Genomic DNA, 15,744 nt, shown 5'->3' with positions numbered 1-15,744 from the left:
ATCAGCACAGCTTTGATCAAAGAGAAATATATTAAGACAAATGCAAATATTCCATGAGAAATACAAACTAATCCAAAGAAAGGATTTGTCATTTGTTCTTCAAAACTGAGTATGTGGTCAATGTCAAGTCTCTAATAACAGGCTTTCTTCTGATAGACATAAACAGAGGTTATCACTGTACACAATCTAAAACAACATAGGAGACCGCTTGATTTAATCTGTTTCAAAATGTAAATATATTCCCATTTTATATAAAATCATATGCAGCAACAACATATTCAAACACAGTGAATATGTTTTCTATAAACTAAAATTTTCTAGCATAGATTTACAAGAAATGCTTCAATTAGGAAAAATTAAAGGAAAGTCTAAATTTATACTAGCCTGGACCAGGAAAAAATTGTCATGAATATTTCAGTGTCTAAAGCTCAATGTGAAATATAGAAAACACAGCCGAATGTTTCTTTAATATGAGGGAGAGGGAACCACATAAGAAAGATGAAAACTTTCAACAAACTGTGGTACCTTCTCTTGCAGCACTAGAGAAAGACGATCACTGAGAATTTTCTTATAGAAAGATTCTATTTTTTCCCCCCAAATTGAACACTAACAGATAATTCCTAGAGTATCTTCAGACAGACTCTGCAACAAAACTATACACTAGGTAAAAAAGAGAACAAAATTGCAAATAACATAGGGAAAAGTATGCCTAACATTATTTCAACATAACCATAAATTAGGATGAAAGGAAGATAGCAAAACTATACTTACTGCTCATCATCTTGCATGTAAATCTACATGAAGGTATTTAGCTATGAATTTTCTACTTCCTTACTTTCATCCATGTAAAACATGTAGATAATGTATTTCTTGCTACCTAACTGTTTTGTGTGCAGAGAGTATATGTGAGCTATCTACTTCATAATCCAGACTTGCTCCCTTTTTTGTTGTGTTTTAAATGTTTACTTTTGGAAATTGAAAAATTATCAGAAAATGTTCTCATTCAGCTAGAGGTTATCTTTCACTGCAAGGTACCCATAGGTTGAAGGTTTTGAAAAATAAATAGCTTGAGCAACAATTTTCTGTAGTGGGATAAAGATCAGTGATGAATGACAAATCTAATAATAAAAGACTTTCTTACCCTTAGTGCTTAATTATCTAGCAAACACATGACATCAGGAACAAAACCCAAATGAAACACAAGGAAGAGATTAAACATTTTAAAAAATGCAAATTAAAAAAACAAAAAAGGCAAAATAACTTAAAAAATTTAAACACAGCAGAATAGAAATATATATAAACAAAAATATGAAAACATACAAGAAAAATTAAAGTTTCAAAATTTTGATGCTGTGAAGACATGATACAACCTTTGTTACCCTGTAAGTTTTCAATACCCAAATTCACTCCAGGTAGATAGTATTTTACCTGTGATTTAAAAGCTTGTAACTCTGCTTGAAGCTCATTAATCTCTGCCTCTTTTTTCTGCAGTTGAGCCTGAGTTTCTTGGTGGTCGGTAAACTCTTTTTCAAACTGGAAAAAAAAAAAAAAGAAAGAAACATACAAGACACAGAGAAAGATGAAAATAAAAAGCACTATTCTTCATAAAGAAATTTGACTCTAATGCTCTGTTAGTGGCACATAACTTTTCTGAAAGGAGTGGTGGTAGCTTTCTGCTAAGTCGCCCACAGCTTTTCTCTAGGTCTCTCAGGGTCCCACCAAAATCATTCATTTGCAAAGGAGCAGACAAAGCCAGAAATGAAATCTGTGACCTTCTCCTCTCTTCAGAACAAACTGGGCTTACAGTTTTACAGAACGCTGGCATTTTTCTTAAGGGTCCCCAAGTATCATTGCAACTTTGTGTAAAATAATAGAGAGCAAGGCACTGTACTGAATTCCCTGACCCTTACCTGTGAAAACGTATACTTGAAACTTCCCAACTTTATCAACATGATTTAAAAGAATTCCATTTCAATATTTTTTTATTAATAAATAACTCCACTTTGCAAATGCATCAATTATTTCCTATTTTTGTAAAATAACATCAGAAACTTAAGAACCCAATATAGGTTCTAACCTTCATAAAAGTTTAAGAGGATAAACTCCATCTTCTTCATCATTAATCTTTAGAAAATTAATGATAAATTAATCTTTCAAAGACCTTAGTGCCACACTTTGAAGGAAGAAGGCAAATGATAAAATTTGGTAAATCCAATGAGTCTTCTAATTGATATAGGCACTTGTCACAAGTCACCATCCTGCACTGAAAACAGTTTCACCTGGCCATCATCTTCACTAAAATCCCACTACTAGCAGAGATGAACATGAGTTCTGTCTCATGATCAAGAACACGTACTTGACTCCCTTTTAAAAAGGAAGAAAGTAATCACTAAAAAATACAAATAGTTCACAAATGTAGCCTTGAGACTTTAAAATACAGTCAAATGAGGGTTAGGCTTTGGATTAGGAATAGGGTCTCCATACACTGGTGGCTTCCAAGTTCCCATCACCAGCTCCAGATTCACAACTGCATTCCAGACTGCAAACCAGTCTATAAATATATTTCCAACCTAAGGAAGGTTTTTCAAGAGTAAGGAAGCATTCCAGTATTTTCAAAACCAATACTGTCTTTCTCTCTACAAACTTTGTTTTTTTAATACTGCTGTTCCATCCAAAAGATAGCTCACATATCATGACTCCTTTGTCTTAAATCTTTAGTGGCTTCATTATAAAAACCACACTTATTAACCTAATACCTAAGAACCACCTGATATCTGGTCCCATTCCACCTCTTTCCTTTATTCAACAAATATCCAACAGCGTGACTATTACGTGTTTCTCAGAGTGGCAGGGACTAGGGGTACAGAGTTTAAAAGAATATGATCATTGTGTTTAGTAAGCATAGTGTCTGGTGGCAAAATCAAAACAAACTAACCATCCAAAATCTATGAAAATTATTCACAATAGAGAAAGGACAGGAGGCATGTGTGTCATTCCTGGAGCAATGATGCTTGATCTAAGGTTTGAAGAACTTAAGTCATTAGCTGAGAAGCGTAGCTTGCATTTCAGATAGTGACTAGTACAGTGCATACATGAATGACAAGCCATCCCTTGTAAGGGCCACAAAATGAAGTCTGAGAACAAACTGCAGAGGATGAAGCTAGAGATACACCAGAGCGAAACTATGGAAAGGAAGTTTACAATAAACCAAAAAGCTTTTTTCTTTTCCCTAATAACTACAGACAATTTTTAGAGTATTTATCACAGGAAAGCAATGTAATCAGATCTGCACTTTGGAAAACCCAACGAGCAGCAGCACGGACAATGGACTGAAGATAGACTAGAGTCACAGAAACGAGGCGCTGCAGCTATCCAAGCAAGGATGCAAGCCCTGCTGGAGCACATCAGAGAACAGGACAAGAAAACAGGGAAAGAAAGGGGGGGGAATATATACATAACAGAATCGAAAATTAGCATCTGACTGAACAGAGGAAATGAGCGAAGGGACTATAACTAAGATAACTACGTTGTTCTGTTGCTTTGCAAGCTGGCAAAAAAACGATTATAATTTGAGGGAATGACATTTTTAGAGACAAGAATAAAGAATTTGGTTTTGAAGATGTTAAGCTTGATATAAGAAATTCAAAATAAATGTACTTATGCCTCCTCCTCAGATAGTCACTTTGCTGCCTCCCACTATCCAGCAGGGCTCACATTAGCCATCACTTCCTAGGGCAAGTGTTCCCTGGCCACCTGAGATCCTTCCTACAGGCTTACACACCACACAGGGTTTTCCTAAAACATCAATTATCATCCTGCATTATAAAACTATCAAAATGTAGTATCATACACCTCAGTAATGCTCACCAACCTGGAAGCTCACTAATAATGAGATTTTTCTGCTTTATTCATCACCTTTCCAAAAGCTTTATATTTATAAATTAAACTCATTTGTTGAGTGAAATCATCAGCCAATTCCTGTCAAACTTTCCTTTATATGTTGAATAACCATGTCAATATCATAAAGGTCCTCAATCTCCCAGTCTCAAAAATCTCTATGAGGTCATTTTCGCTATTCTCCTCTTTATGACTGCTCAGTCGATGTTTACTGCTGCTTAGCAAGAAATAGAAAACTAAATTCTTATGAGAGTAAGAATGAAGCCGCCTTTCTCATAATATCAATATGTACACTGTCCTGTCTTAGGTCTTAGAATAAGATGCAGAAGGAAAAAGAATTATTTATCAGAACAAAAATAAAACTATCAAAACAACCAGAATCATAGTTACTATACTCAAAGAAAGCTTACTAAATTAACTTTATCATACTGAGAGTATCTGTATTACTTACAAGAGAGAGAAATTTCTACATCCTCCCCTATAAAAGGATCAGACAAAATGTAAACTTTGCTTTAGCATTTTTATAATATCCATAGTCAAATCACAGTAGCCTTGAGGATAAAATGAATCTCCATTAAAGATGCACTTTACAAAAACTGAAATGATAGGCTTCCTCTCCGAAAGGAGTCAGTAGAGCAATATTACGCTTACAAAATTACATGCAAAAATGTCAAGAAACGCAGTTAAGGTTCAGGCTCTACTTAATTTCATTCCCTCAGGTAAGTGAATTAGTGCATCTATACAAGAAGGTTGATAACTCAATACTCTCTATGTACTTTCTGACATTTCTAGTCTTCATTTTTCAAATTTATGCATTAAAATAAAGAATGTGTCTAGCAACCATGATAGCTTCCTGCCTAAAGCAAAGTATTTACATGTGTCCTTATAAAGCTATCAGAAAAAATTCTTGCTGACACATACAAAATGGTATGGCAATAGAAATCTTTTATGGAATGAACAATATTTTCTGAGTATACCTAAGACACATAACTGCTGACTAAAAGAAGACAACTAACCTTGAACAAGGTCTTTCTTCTATTTACATTAAAAGCTTACAATTTTAAAACAGTGTTTTGAGAAAGTTATCATATTCAAATACTGTAAACCAAAAAAAAAAATGATTATAAAAGCCAATTTAAACTATCTGAGATTCATTCAAACCAAATAACTTGAAAGCGTGCTACTCCCTTCCTACAGTGAGTGGAAGTATTATTTACTGAGCTTGGAACACAGAGTCAGTGGGTGAGAGGTCACCATACAACACAAACATCTATCAACTAGAACATTTATGACACGTAATTTAAAGTATCTATTACTTTGTTTCCCCCATTAACTAAGTCACTTTGCAAAAACAGCGATCTTAATATCCTCAGCTGTAATCTGAGCCTGCAGCCAAAGGCCTGGGAGATAATATTCTCTAAGTATTTGGCGAAACTTAGGATGTCTTAGGGCACTTACAAAGTTCTCCATGTGAAAGTGAAAGTCAGTCAGTCATGTACAACTCTTTGCAATCCCGTGGACTATACAGTCCATGGAATTCTTTTTTTTTTTTTTCCATGGAATTCTCTAGACCAGAATACTGGAGTGGGTAGCCTTTTGCTTCTCCAGGAAATCTTCCCAACCCAGGGATGGAACTCAGGTCTCACACAATAGGCAGATTCTTTACCGGCTAAGCCACAAGGGGAAGCCCAAGAATACTGGAGTGGGTAGCTTATCCCTTCTCCAGTGGATCTTCCTGACCCAGGAATTGAACTGGCCTCTCCTGCATTGCAGGTGGATTCTTTACCAACTGAACTGTTAGGGAAGCCCTAACATGTTCTAAAGTGTCTTCCTGCAATGAGGGAGACCTGGGTTCGATCCCTGGCTCGGGAAGATCCCCTGGAGAAGGAAATGGCAACCCACTCCAGTATTCTTGCCTGGAGAATCCCATGGACAGAGGAGCCCGGTGGGCTACAGTCCACGGGGTCACAAAGAGTCGGACACGACTGAGTGACTTCACTCACTCTTTCACTCAAGATGTTCTATCTTAAAAGTCTATTAAAAATGTACAATTCTCTCAAGGTTCATTTAGGGCTTGACACATCAAAAATGTAGACTCACTAGCATGGTGCCTAACTCAGTCTAAATGTTCCTTGAGTACAATGTTCATTGAAGCAGTGGTAGCAGTTACTGCCATGATTCCTCCAATGAAAGGAACCAGCCCCAAGAATTCAAAATCAGAATAAACTACTTAAAATGTGAAGAATCCAACAACAAAAGATAATAAAATTTAAAAATAAAATTTTAAGATCAAAGAACAAGTGTAATAGGTACCCACTAAGTAGAGACAAAAGCATAATACACTAACTTAAAGAAAAGGGGGGATGCCTGGATGGTCAACAACACTCCTGGGACAGAAACACATGAAACTGCTAACATCCAATACTTATGACTTATGAAAAAGACAACTTTAAATGGTTCTGCTTAGTCTTATGAAGCAACTTTAATCGAAACCAAAACCAAGTTAAACTTTCTCTTAAAATTTTTAGATATAATTTCAATCTTAAGGACCTAAATTATCTGAGGCCTTGAGAAATACTCCAACCTTAAAATTCTGATTCTATATACTGTCAATCATTTATTTATTCACTCATTCAAAAAATATGTTTAGTTTTCAGTCCAGGAATTGTTTTAGGTGCCATGATAATGAATAAAGCTAACAAAAATCCTTCATAAATTTTATTACAGAGGGAGAAACAGACAAGACATTTGCATATACTCACACAGATACATAAATGGTGTAGCACATCAAATGGTGATAAATACAACAGTAGAAAAACAAGGACAGAAGCATAGGGAAGGTCAGAGTTGGGAGTAAGGAGTTTAAATGTTTAAATAGGAAGTCCTCAGAGGATGGCATTTGTGCAAACACCCAAAGGAAGTAAAGAAGGAAACTGGAAGAACACAGAGTCCCCGAGGCAGAAATACAGCTGCAGGAGCCCCTGTAGTCTTGCAAAGTTAGTCAAACTACTTACTTTCTTGTTAAGTTCTGATGCTTTCTCTTCAAACCCTTCTAGTTTTGCTTCATCTATGCAAATATCTAAAATTGCAATGACAAAATTTTTCTTAAATTCACTGTTACTTTAAAAGTTTACAGAGAAAAAAAATTACAGAGAAAAATTAGAAATAATGTCAGTAATAAACAAAATGGAGAAATATATAATGTTGGAATGGAGAATGATTTTCTAAGCATGATACCAAGGTCATAAAACATAAGAGGAAAGATAAACCCAACTACAATTTTAACCTTGTGTTAAGCAAAAGGAAGAGAGAGTTCAACTGTATATAGAACACCCAAAGGTTGCTATCCTCAGTTCATATTTTGAAGGAAAAGGAGAAGATGATAACCAATACAAATGGGGAAAATGTAAAATAGCAATAAGCATAAAATTAGGAATAAAAATCTAAAAATTGATAAGTCATAAGAACAGATAACTGAATTTTCCTAATAATATGAAAACATAAAAATATTTAATTAGAAATAAACAAAGATTAAATAATCCCTAATGCCAAGTACTGGAGATAGCATGGGGAACCCAACTCTCCTAAAAGCAGCTGGAAGTATAATTAAGGAACTTTGCTAATAAGAAACTACGCAATATGTACAAAAACTTAAATACTTTCTTTCACCCAGTAATCCTATTTTTAGGACTCTGCTTTTAAGTAAGAATATTCATTAAAATACTGTTAGCAAAAAACTGTAAATAACTTAAATATCCACTAATAATAGATTAAAAGGCTCTGATAGGAATCCACCTGACGGGATACTTCACAGGAGAAGTAATTCATACGGATGTCTCATGATTTACTATATCCCTTCTTTCTTTTTTAATGAAAGTAATAATGAACATTGTTTAATAAAACATACTACAAAACAACTTATGAGAAACAAGAATCAACCAAATCACTACATCCAAAACTAGTCCCGCTTCCTAAGTGGGACCACTCACAGCTCTTTCTATATTAGATTACTTTGGTGGTTAGCTTCTTAACTCTAAATACAGTATGTACACAATTATTTCTTGATTTAACTATGTAGGGCATTATGGATAACTTCCTAAGAAAACACTTTCCTGTATAATCCCAATTCTCTATAATTTTTTGTTCATTTGGCTGGCTCTGTAGCACTAAATTAATACTTAATCCTCTGATTCTTGTTACACAGAGAGCATCTCTTGAATCCCCCTTAGTATGTTATCTGTGCCCTATACTTTCCAACATCTGTCTCCCATCTGAACATGTTAACACAGTGACACTCATTGTGTCTATAAGTTTATTTGAAACTTTTATAATCAATAAACAATAAATTTCTTTAACTATGTAACTAATTTCACTTATATAGCCAATAAGTATTCAAAGATTTTATTTCCTTCTCAAGAATTCAATGTCAAAACCTCTCACCTACTCAAGAAAAATATTCCTAATGTCCAGGTAGAAAAACTTTCTCTTCAGACACTATTCAAAATCATTCCATATTTTAGTTTGCTACCTATTTAGAGAATATTTCCCTTTATTTCTATGTCCCTCCCACCCCCAGGAACTTCTAATGTCTTCTCTCTTAGGGAGAGAAACAAGTATTTGCTTTTTCAGTATCATTAGTATTATCTACTACTTTCTCATTCTATACATCCCACACTTCTTCCTGAACTCAAATATTTTATGAGGAAAAAATCAACTTCATGCAAATAATACTCTTTGAATATTAAATCAAGATTTGACATATGGTAACTTCTTAAACATTAGTTACCATGTGGAATCACATATCATTTCAAAGACTGTTTTGCACTCTGTTACTTTTAAATCATTTAGACACATCAAGCCCTGGTCATATGGGAAAGAGTGGTTTACAGAGTCATACAGATCCTTCAGATGGTGATACATCTCATGATACAATGTCAAAATAATCATATAGGGTAATATCACCACTAATCTCATCAGAAAAAAAATTTAGCACTGCAAAGCTGACAAGATGACAGTAGCAAATCTAAGTTTTCCAAACGCAAATTTTTATATAAATGCTTGGATTTTATATAGTCTATATATTTTATAGACTATATATATATATATATATATATATTTTATATATATATAGACTATATTTTATATAGTCTATCTTCATTTGATTTTTAGGAAAGTGTGTGCCAAACACTCACATCTAAGTAGCCACAATTTGTATAACAATCATTTTTTCAAAGATTAAAAGAAAAAAAAAAAAAAGGCAGGCATCTCAGCTGGCAACTCAGACAATTATACAAGTACTTCCTTGTGGTCTCCGGTTTGCAGCACAAGTGACTCACAAATACAATATATTGAATTTTGAATATATTCACACAGAATATATTCACACAGTATACACAAAAGTAAATGTCTAATAAAATTATTATTTTTTAATTCTTTATCAAGGACATTCTTAAGTAAAAAATAGCAGTTTCGTTTCATTTCTTTTGTTTTACCAAAGAACCCCAGGGCTACTGGGGTTTGGTGCCACTGCCTTGCTTCACAACAACGTGCCAGCAGTTTTCTCAACATTACTCTGCAAATATCAAGACAGTGAAAAAGGCAAATAAGGTTTCAGTACTATTGTGAAAATAGATTTGACTAGTAGGACCTTCTGAAAGGGTATCCAGGACCCTCCAGAGTCCACATTGCAAGAAACAACGCTCTAGCGCTAACCCATGGGTAAGGGACAGAAGGTATTTCCATTTTAATAACAGAGACACACTCACCAACAAACTGACTTAAATCTAAATCTAGTCTTTTTCGATATGTGAAGTCTGGATCCATCCCATCTCTATGCAGTACAATCTGAGATACACACTCATCAATTAATTTGAAGTACTGTTGCCTAGAACCAAGGAAAAGAATAAAGGTACACTCAATTTATCAGTGTAACTTTACATCAAAACAAAGCTATTTCATTCAGTAGCTTGATTTCCAGTTCAATAATATACTACTGCACAGTTTTAACAGTTGATATAACAGACTTAACATGGGAGTGAGAGTAAATACAAATGTCACTTTCCTTCTAATTATTTTAACACATTAATGTTTTCATAATCTTTTAGTTACAAATACAGTGTGTTAAAGATCATCTTCTTATGAAAGTCAGAACCTTGACTTAATTAGTAGGCAGTGAAAAAGAGAATATTCAAATGAAGTGATACTGATACATGCTTAAACACAGTCCTCTGCAGAGATCATCAGCCTATCACTATACTGTACTAAAAGGGTTACCATTAACTCATTTTATTTTACAAATCAGAAGACATATTTTCTAAAAAATTATCTGGAAGTTTCTTAAAACCATACAGTTCACTGTGTTTCTACATTTTTGGAATACTGTGTATTATAAATAGTATCAAAAGAATATTTTTTACTTAAAAGAAAGCTAGAAAAATTCAGTTTAACAATTTTTCTCCAATGTTTAAATTTAATTAAAATCCTCAAGCAGGCTTCATTTGTAGCTACAATTAAGTTCAGTCCACCTGTATGAGTAACAAGTTAAAGAACATCCTTTGAAACAACTCAAGCCAACAAATGCAAAAAAAGTCTCCAGAAGATTCTACAAACAAAACCAAACTACAGTTATGGGCAGGGGCAGGGGGCACAGGCCTCCATCCCAACCACCCAGGAAGACTTACTTCTTCTCAATGACATTTTGCACAGTTTTTCCTCTCCACCTCCTTCTCACTATGTGATGGCACCTCAGCAACTTCAGCTTTCCATCCATATAACCTATGATCTGCTGCTCTGGACCTACTTACTTACACCCAATAAACCATTTATTACACTGAATAAAATAAACTACAGTTCAACATTAGCAAATAAGAAAATGTTCATTAACTGTCATAGAGTAACAGTATTCAAGAGAGTATCCTTAAGTACAGATCAAGGCAAGAAGGCCTAATCATTGCTTTCCTCAATTTTCTCAACTTCTTTCAAAGAAATAATCTCCTAGCTAATATCTTAGCTATAACAACCACATTTACACTTGAGGTATTAATATATAAATTGCACACATTTCTATCACATTTAAAAATTGAGATGACACATTCTGTCCCTTTTTTACTCTTATTTAATGTCATCTTGATGCTATTTTAATAAAACATTTCTTATATTAACACAAGTTATTTTGTGTCATTTTTTTAAAACCATAATTTCATTAAATGCTTTCTCAGTTCCACCATTCTAAATTATGAGCTCATTTATAATGCAGATGAAAACTGATACAGAAACTCTTTCAGCAAGGCAGTACAAGTAAAGAACAATATACTTATGGATTCCATAAACGTAAATCTAGAAAATAATCTCGATGTGAGATATTAGTAAGGTAGTGAATATGTCAGAGGAATATGTAAACAACCTAATTAAGGAATAAATATAAAATGTCATTTTTGTTGGAGAATATTTTGAAGTCACCTTCACTTTCTCTGCAGTTTTTTTACCAAAATCAGAAATTATCTCCATGCACATTCAATTCACACGCTATTTTGCACACAATAAGCCATCAATAATTTGCTACAGAATTGAATTTGATCTTCTATTCACCTTCCAATTATCTTGCTGCATTTGATTTTTCGTGGGGCCTTTGCTGTTTACTTTCCAACTGAGTTCCATTTCAGTAAAATTTCCTTTTGTCCCAAAAGCAAAATTGAGCAAAGATTTAAATTCATAGATTGGATTCTTTTAAGTGAGAATATTTTGCAGTCTACAATGAAAAATAACTTATTAAAAGCTTTAAAAATTTTATTAATTATCAATATTAATTCTAAATGTTCAAGTGAAAATGTCCAGAAAACTGAAGACCTATGAAAGGTAAAATCCAGGTCCATTTGAGATAGCAAAACCAAAAAAATGAAGAGGTAAACCCAAAAGAACAAGGTACATAGGACTGCACAACAAAAAGTAAAATTTACTGTATGTGAACTAAAAGGTAAATAACAAAAAAAAATTTTAAAGAATATATAGCAAAAGTATTATGTAAATGACCATAATTCTGACTCTATCCTGTAATAAGTATATTCCCACTATAAGAATAAACAACCTAGGGGGTAAGATGAGGAGGGAGATGGGAGGGAAATTCAAAAGGCAGGGGGTATATGTACACCTATGGCTGATTCTTGTTGAGGTTTAATGGAAAACAACAAAATTCTGTAAAGCCCATGGGGAGGGAGGAGGGAGGAGGGTTCAGGATGGGGAACACATGTATAATTTTTTTTAATTAAAATTGAATAAAAAAAATAATAATAAAAAAATAAAATAAAATAAATAATTTTTAAAAGAAGAATAAACAACAACAAATAGTAATAAATAAGTGAGAATTTTGGTCCATGGGAAAGAACCAATGGGATCTTTACTAAACAGTCACAAGAAGAACTCTGCCTTCATAGCAACCACATCTGGAATGAATACCAAGGGCCTTGGGCTGAAAGAGCCAAGGAAGAAGGGAACACAGATGATTATCCAACTTCAAAGGTGATACTGAAAAACTGAGGAAAGGAGGGGAACTTCTATGGCTCACTAATATAACTTTGATAATGGTACTATGACAGAGAACAGTGAGGGCAGCCCTTAGCATGGAGCTGTTGCTGGGCAACAGTACTCTGCCCGTTACTTGGCAACAGGTCCCACTCAGTCATTGGTTGGTGCTACAGTGGGCCCCGCCCACAGGCGACCACCTGTCAGGAAGCCACGGTGGGTGGAGTGGTCAACCAAGAGTGGGGCGCGGCCATGACGGGGAGTCAGGGAGAGCAGACCCTGGCCTCCGCCAGGGCCCTCCCACCCGTTCCCTGGCCTGGGACCAGAGGGTGAGCTGGGCACCCAGGGAGGAGGCCGGAGGTGCGTCACGGAGGCTCCGGAGACCTCCCCACGGCCACCCACGAGCCGGGGCCTTGAGGCCCTGGGGAACCGCTCTGCAACCTCTGTCTCTGTGAGCGGAGAGCGGCGGCCGTCCGGCTGGGCCGCAGACTATGGGCCCTGCCTCCTGCCCCCTTTTGGGGGCCTGAGGAATGGAGGGCCAGCTGGATCCTGGGCACCGGGCTCCTCAGCGATGACGTCTGGATTGAGTCTGGGAACCTGACCCTGAGGGAGCTGCCAACCGAGGTGGGCCTCCTCTTGGCCAGGACCTGGGCTTTGGAGGGTGAGAGCTGTGCCCTAGGACTTGGTGCTTGTTTTCAGGACAGAGAAGAACATTTGTTTGGTAGAGATTTACAGGAACATCGTCACCTGAATGTGACCTGACTTCAAGAACAAGGATTTCACACCAGGAAGTCTGTACCAACTAACCACGTCCCTACCCACCTTTCCTATAAAAGGGCTTTGTTGAAAGCTTTGGGGGAATTTGGGATTTTTAAAGCATGAACTACCCATCTTCTTGGCTGGCTCTGCAGTAAACTTTTCTCTGTTCCAAACTCCATGTCTTAGTGTTATTTGGCCTCACTGTGAGTCAGACACACAGACTTGTATTTTCAGTAACACTACAATGTAATATTTCTCTAGACAGTTGATTCTACTAAAGTGATAGGCTTGCCTGAGCATTCCCCACAAGAGTTGTGCTTTTTAATCTGTTCTGAGGTTTAAAAACCACATGTCCCCTAGAGCACAGATATAAGGGACTAGGATCCTAAGTAAGAAATAACCTCCTTCGCAGCACTATGCGTGTGTGCTAAGTCGCTTCAGGGATAGTCCAACTCTTTGCGACCCTGTGGACTGTAGTCTGCCAGGCTCCCATGCATGGAATTCTCCAGCCAAGAATATTGAGGTGGGTTGCCAAGCCCTCCTCCAAGGGATCTTCCCGACCCAGGGATCAAACCCACATCTTGTGAGGCTCCTGCATTGCTGGCAGATTCTTTACCACTAAGCCACCAGAGAAGCCCTTTTCCACACTATAGACACATTCAAACCTTCAAAAGCAATGAACAGTCTTAAATTCTTGGAAAATACAGAGATCAAGAAAAGGATGGGGTTACTTTAGAATGAGTAAAACTTTCAAGTTTACTTTTAAATTTTCAGAAGAGTACAATGAAATGGCAACCCACTCCAGTACTCTTGCCTAGAGAATCCCATGGACAGAGGAGCCTGGTGGGCTGCTGTCCATGGGGTCGCACAGAGTCAGACACGACTGAAGCGACTTAGCATGCATGCATGCATTGGAGAAGGAAATGGCAACCCACTCCAGTATTCTTGCCTGCAGAATCCCAGGGACAGGGGAACCTAGTGGGCTGCCATCTATGGGGTCACACAGAGTCGGACACGACTGAAGCGACTTAGCAGCAGCAGCAGCATGATTCTCAAAAATCTTATTTAATCAAGTATTAGTATTTTTTATCTAGCATTTATAGAGTGGTTCAATAAACTGTCTTATTTTAATAAAGTATGAGAAACAAGCAAATGAAGCCTCAAACAGGTTCCTGACTCATATTTTAAAAGACCTTGGGATTTACCGATTCTACAAAGGAATGAGGTAGGGCAGGTGGTCATACTCATCTCAACCTAAAGTTTTACCTTGTTTAGATTTCTGTTCACTTGTTAGGTACATCAAAAACCTAAATTACTCCCTCTGACATCACCCAGAGGACACAGCCTGAATGAAACTAACAACTCCTACTTGAAATCAGAGTAAGACAAGACATACTATCCACTGTATTTGAGAAAAAAATTTCAGCAAAGTTAAAGGTGGCCAAAATGGCTTCATACTCAAAAGATCTTAGCTTCCTTCATAAAACAGTAATAAAAAAGGAAAGAGGGTATAGAGAATATTTATTGAGCATACACCATATCTGGCTAGGAGTCTCACTCATATTACCATTTCAATCTTCTTAACAATAGAGCAGCTTCAGTGCTGCTATCCATATATAACTACAGATGGTGGTGCTCAGTCACTCAGTCGTGTCTGACTCTGTGACCCCATGGACATGCATGTAGCCAGCTAAGCTCCTCTGACCATGGAGTTTTCCAAGCAAGATACTGGAGTGGGTTGCCATTTCCTATGCCAGGATCAAACCATGGATCAAACCTACATCTCTTGAGTCTCCTGCATTGACAGGTGGATTCTTTACCACTGATCCAACTGGGAAACCCATACAACTACAGGCAGATATGGATAACAGTTAATTTCTTTAAACAATTTGTTGAGCTTAAGATGTCTAAGGTATAATCAAATGACTTCAAAAGTTATTGGTCTAGCTTTCTGATACATTAGCAACATTAAACTTAACTGTACTATTAAGGAACTTTCTAGCTACTTGAAAGTGAAGTCGCTCAGTCGTGTCCGACTCTTTGTGACCCCATGGACTGTAGCCTATGAGGCTTCTCCATCCATGGGATTCTCCAGGCAAGAATACTGGAGTGGGTTACCATTTCCTTTTCCAGGGGATCTTCCCGACCCAGGGATCGAACCCAGGTCTCCCACATTGGAGGCAGAAGCTTTAACCTCTGAGCCACCAGGGAAGCCCTACTTAAACACTAATAAAAGTGATGTTTTAATATCTTTTTTATAACTTATGAAAAGAAACTTATCAACACCATTCCTACTGCCTAAGGACTAACCAGAAAATATTATCCATCATGCAATAAATTAGTAATAAGTAAATTTGTTGCCAGTTCTTATTTTTATTCAGATGAAAAGTTGTAACCAAGAATCTGCTAGAGCTTAAAAAGTAATAGTAGTATCATTTTATACCATCATCTATCTAAATATATGCCCATAGGAAACACTGCATACTATGAATTAATACTATGAAAGAAAGAAATCTTAAAAATATGTGCATGCTCAAATCAAACAGCTGGTGAATTTCACAATATAATTTT

At 36.2% G+C, this 15,744-nt stretch overlaps 1 protein-coding gene across 14 annotated transcripts in view; it reads right to left on the bottom strand.

Moving 5' to 3' along the window:
* Nucleotides 1-15,744, bottom strand: part of DIAPH3 (diaphanous related formin 3) — a 560,663-nt gene that overhangs the window by 348,410 nt on the left and 196,509 nt on the right. For all 14 annotated transcript variants that reach the window (XM_086328449.1, XM_086328451.1, XM_086328462.1 and 11 more), the window contains 3 exons: nt 9,663-9,781; nt 6,912-6,976; nt 1,429-1,533 (listed from right to left, as the gene is read on the bottom strand). In XM_086328449.1, the coding sequence (XP_086184575.1) occupies nt 1,429-1,533; nt 6,912-6,976; nt 9,663-9,781 (289 nt within the window). The remainder of the gene's footprint in view (nt 1-1,428; nt 1,534-6,911; nt 6,977-9,662; nt 9,782-15,744) is intronic.

Source organism: Bos grunniens, chromosome 12 (assembly GCF_055505025.1).
Source record: "Bos grunniens cultivar Pamir isolate PY7600 chromosome 12, Bosgru_T2T1.0, whole genome shotgun sequence".
NCBI classification, from domain to species: Eukaryota; Metazoa; Chordata; class Mammalia; order Artiodactyla; family Bovidae; genus Bos; species Bos grunniens.
The sequence above is the reverse complement of the archived record's forward strand: the minus strand, read 5'-3'. Positions and strand labels throughout refer to the sequence as shown.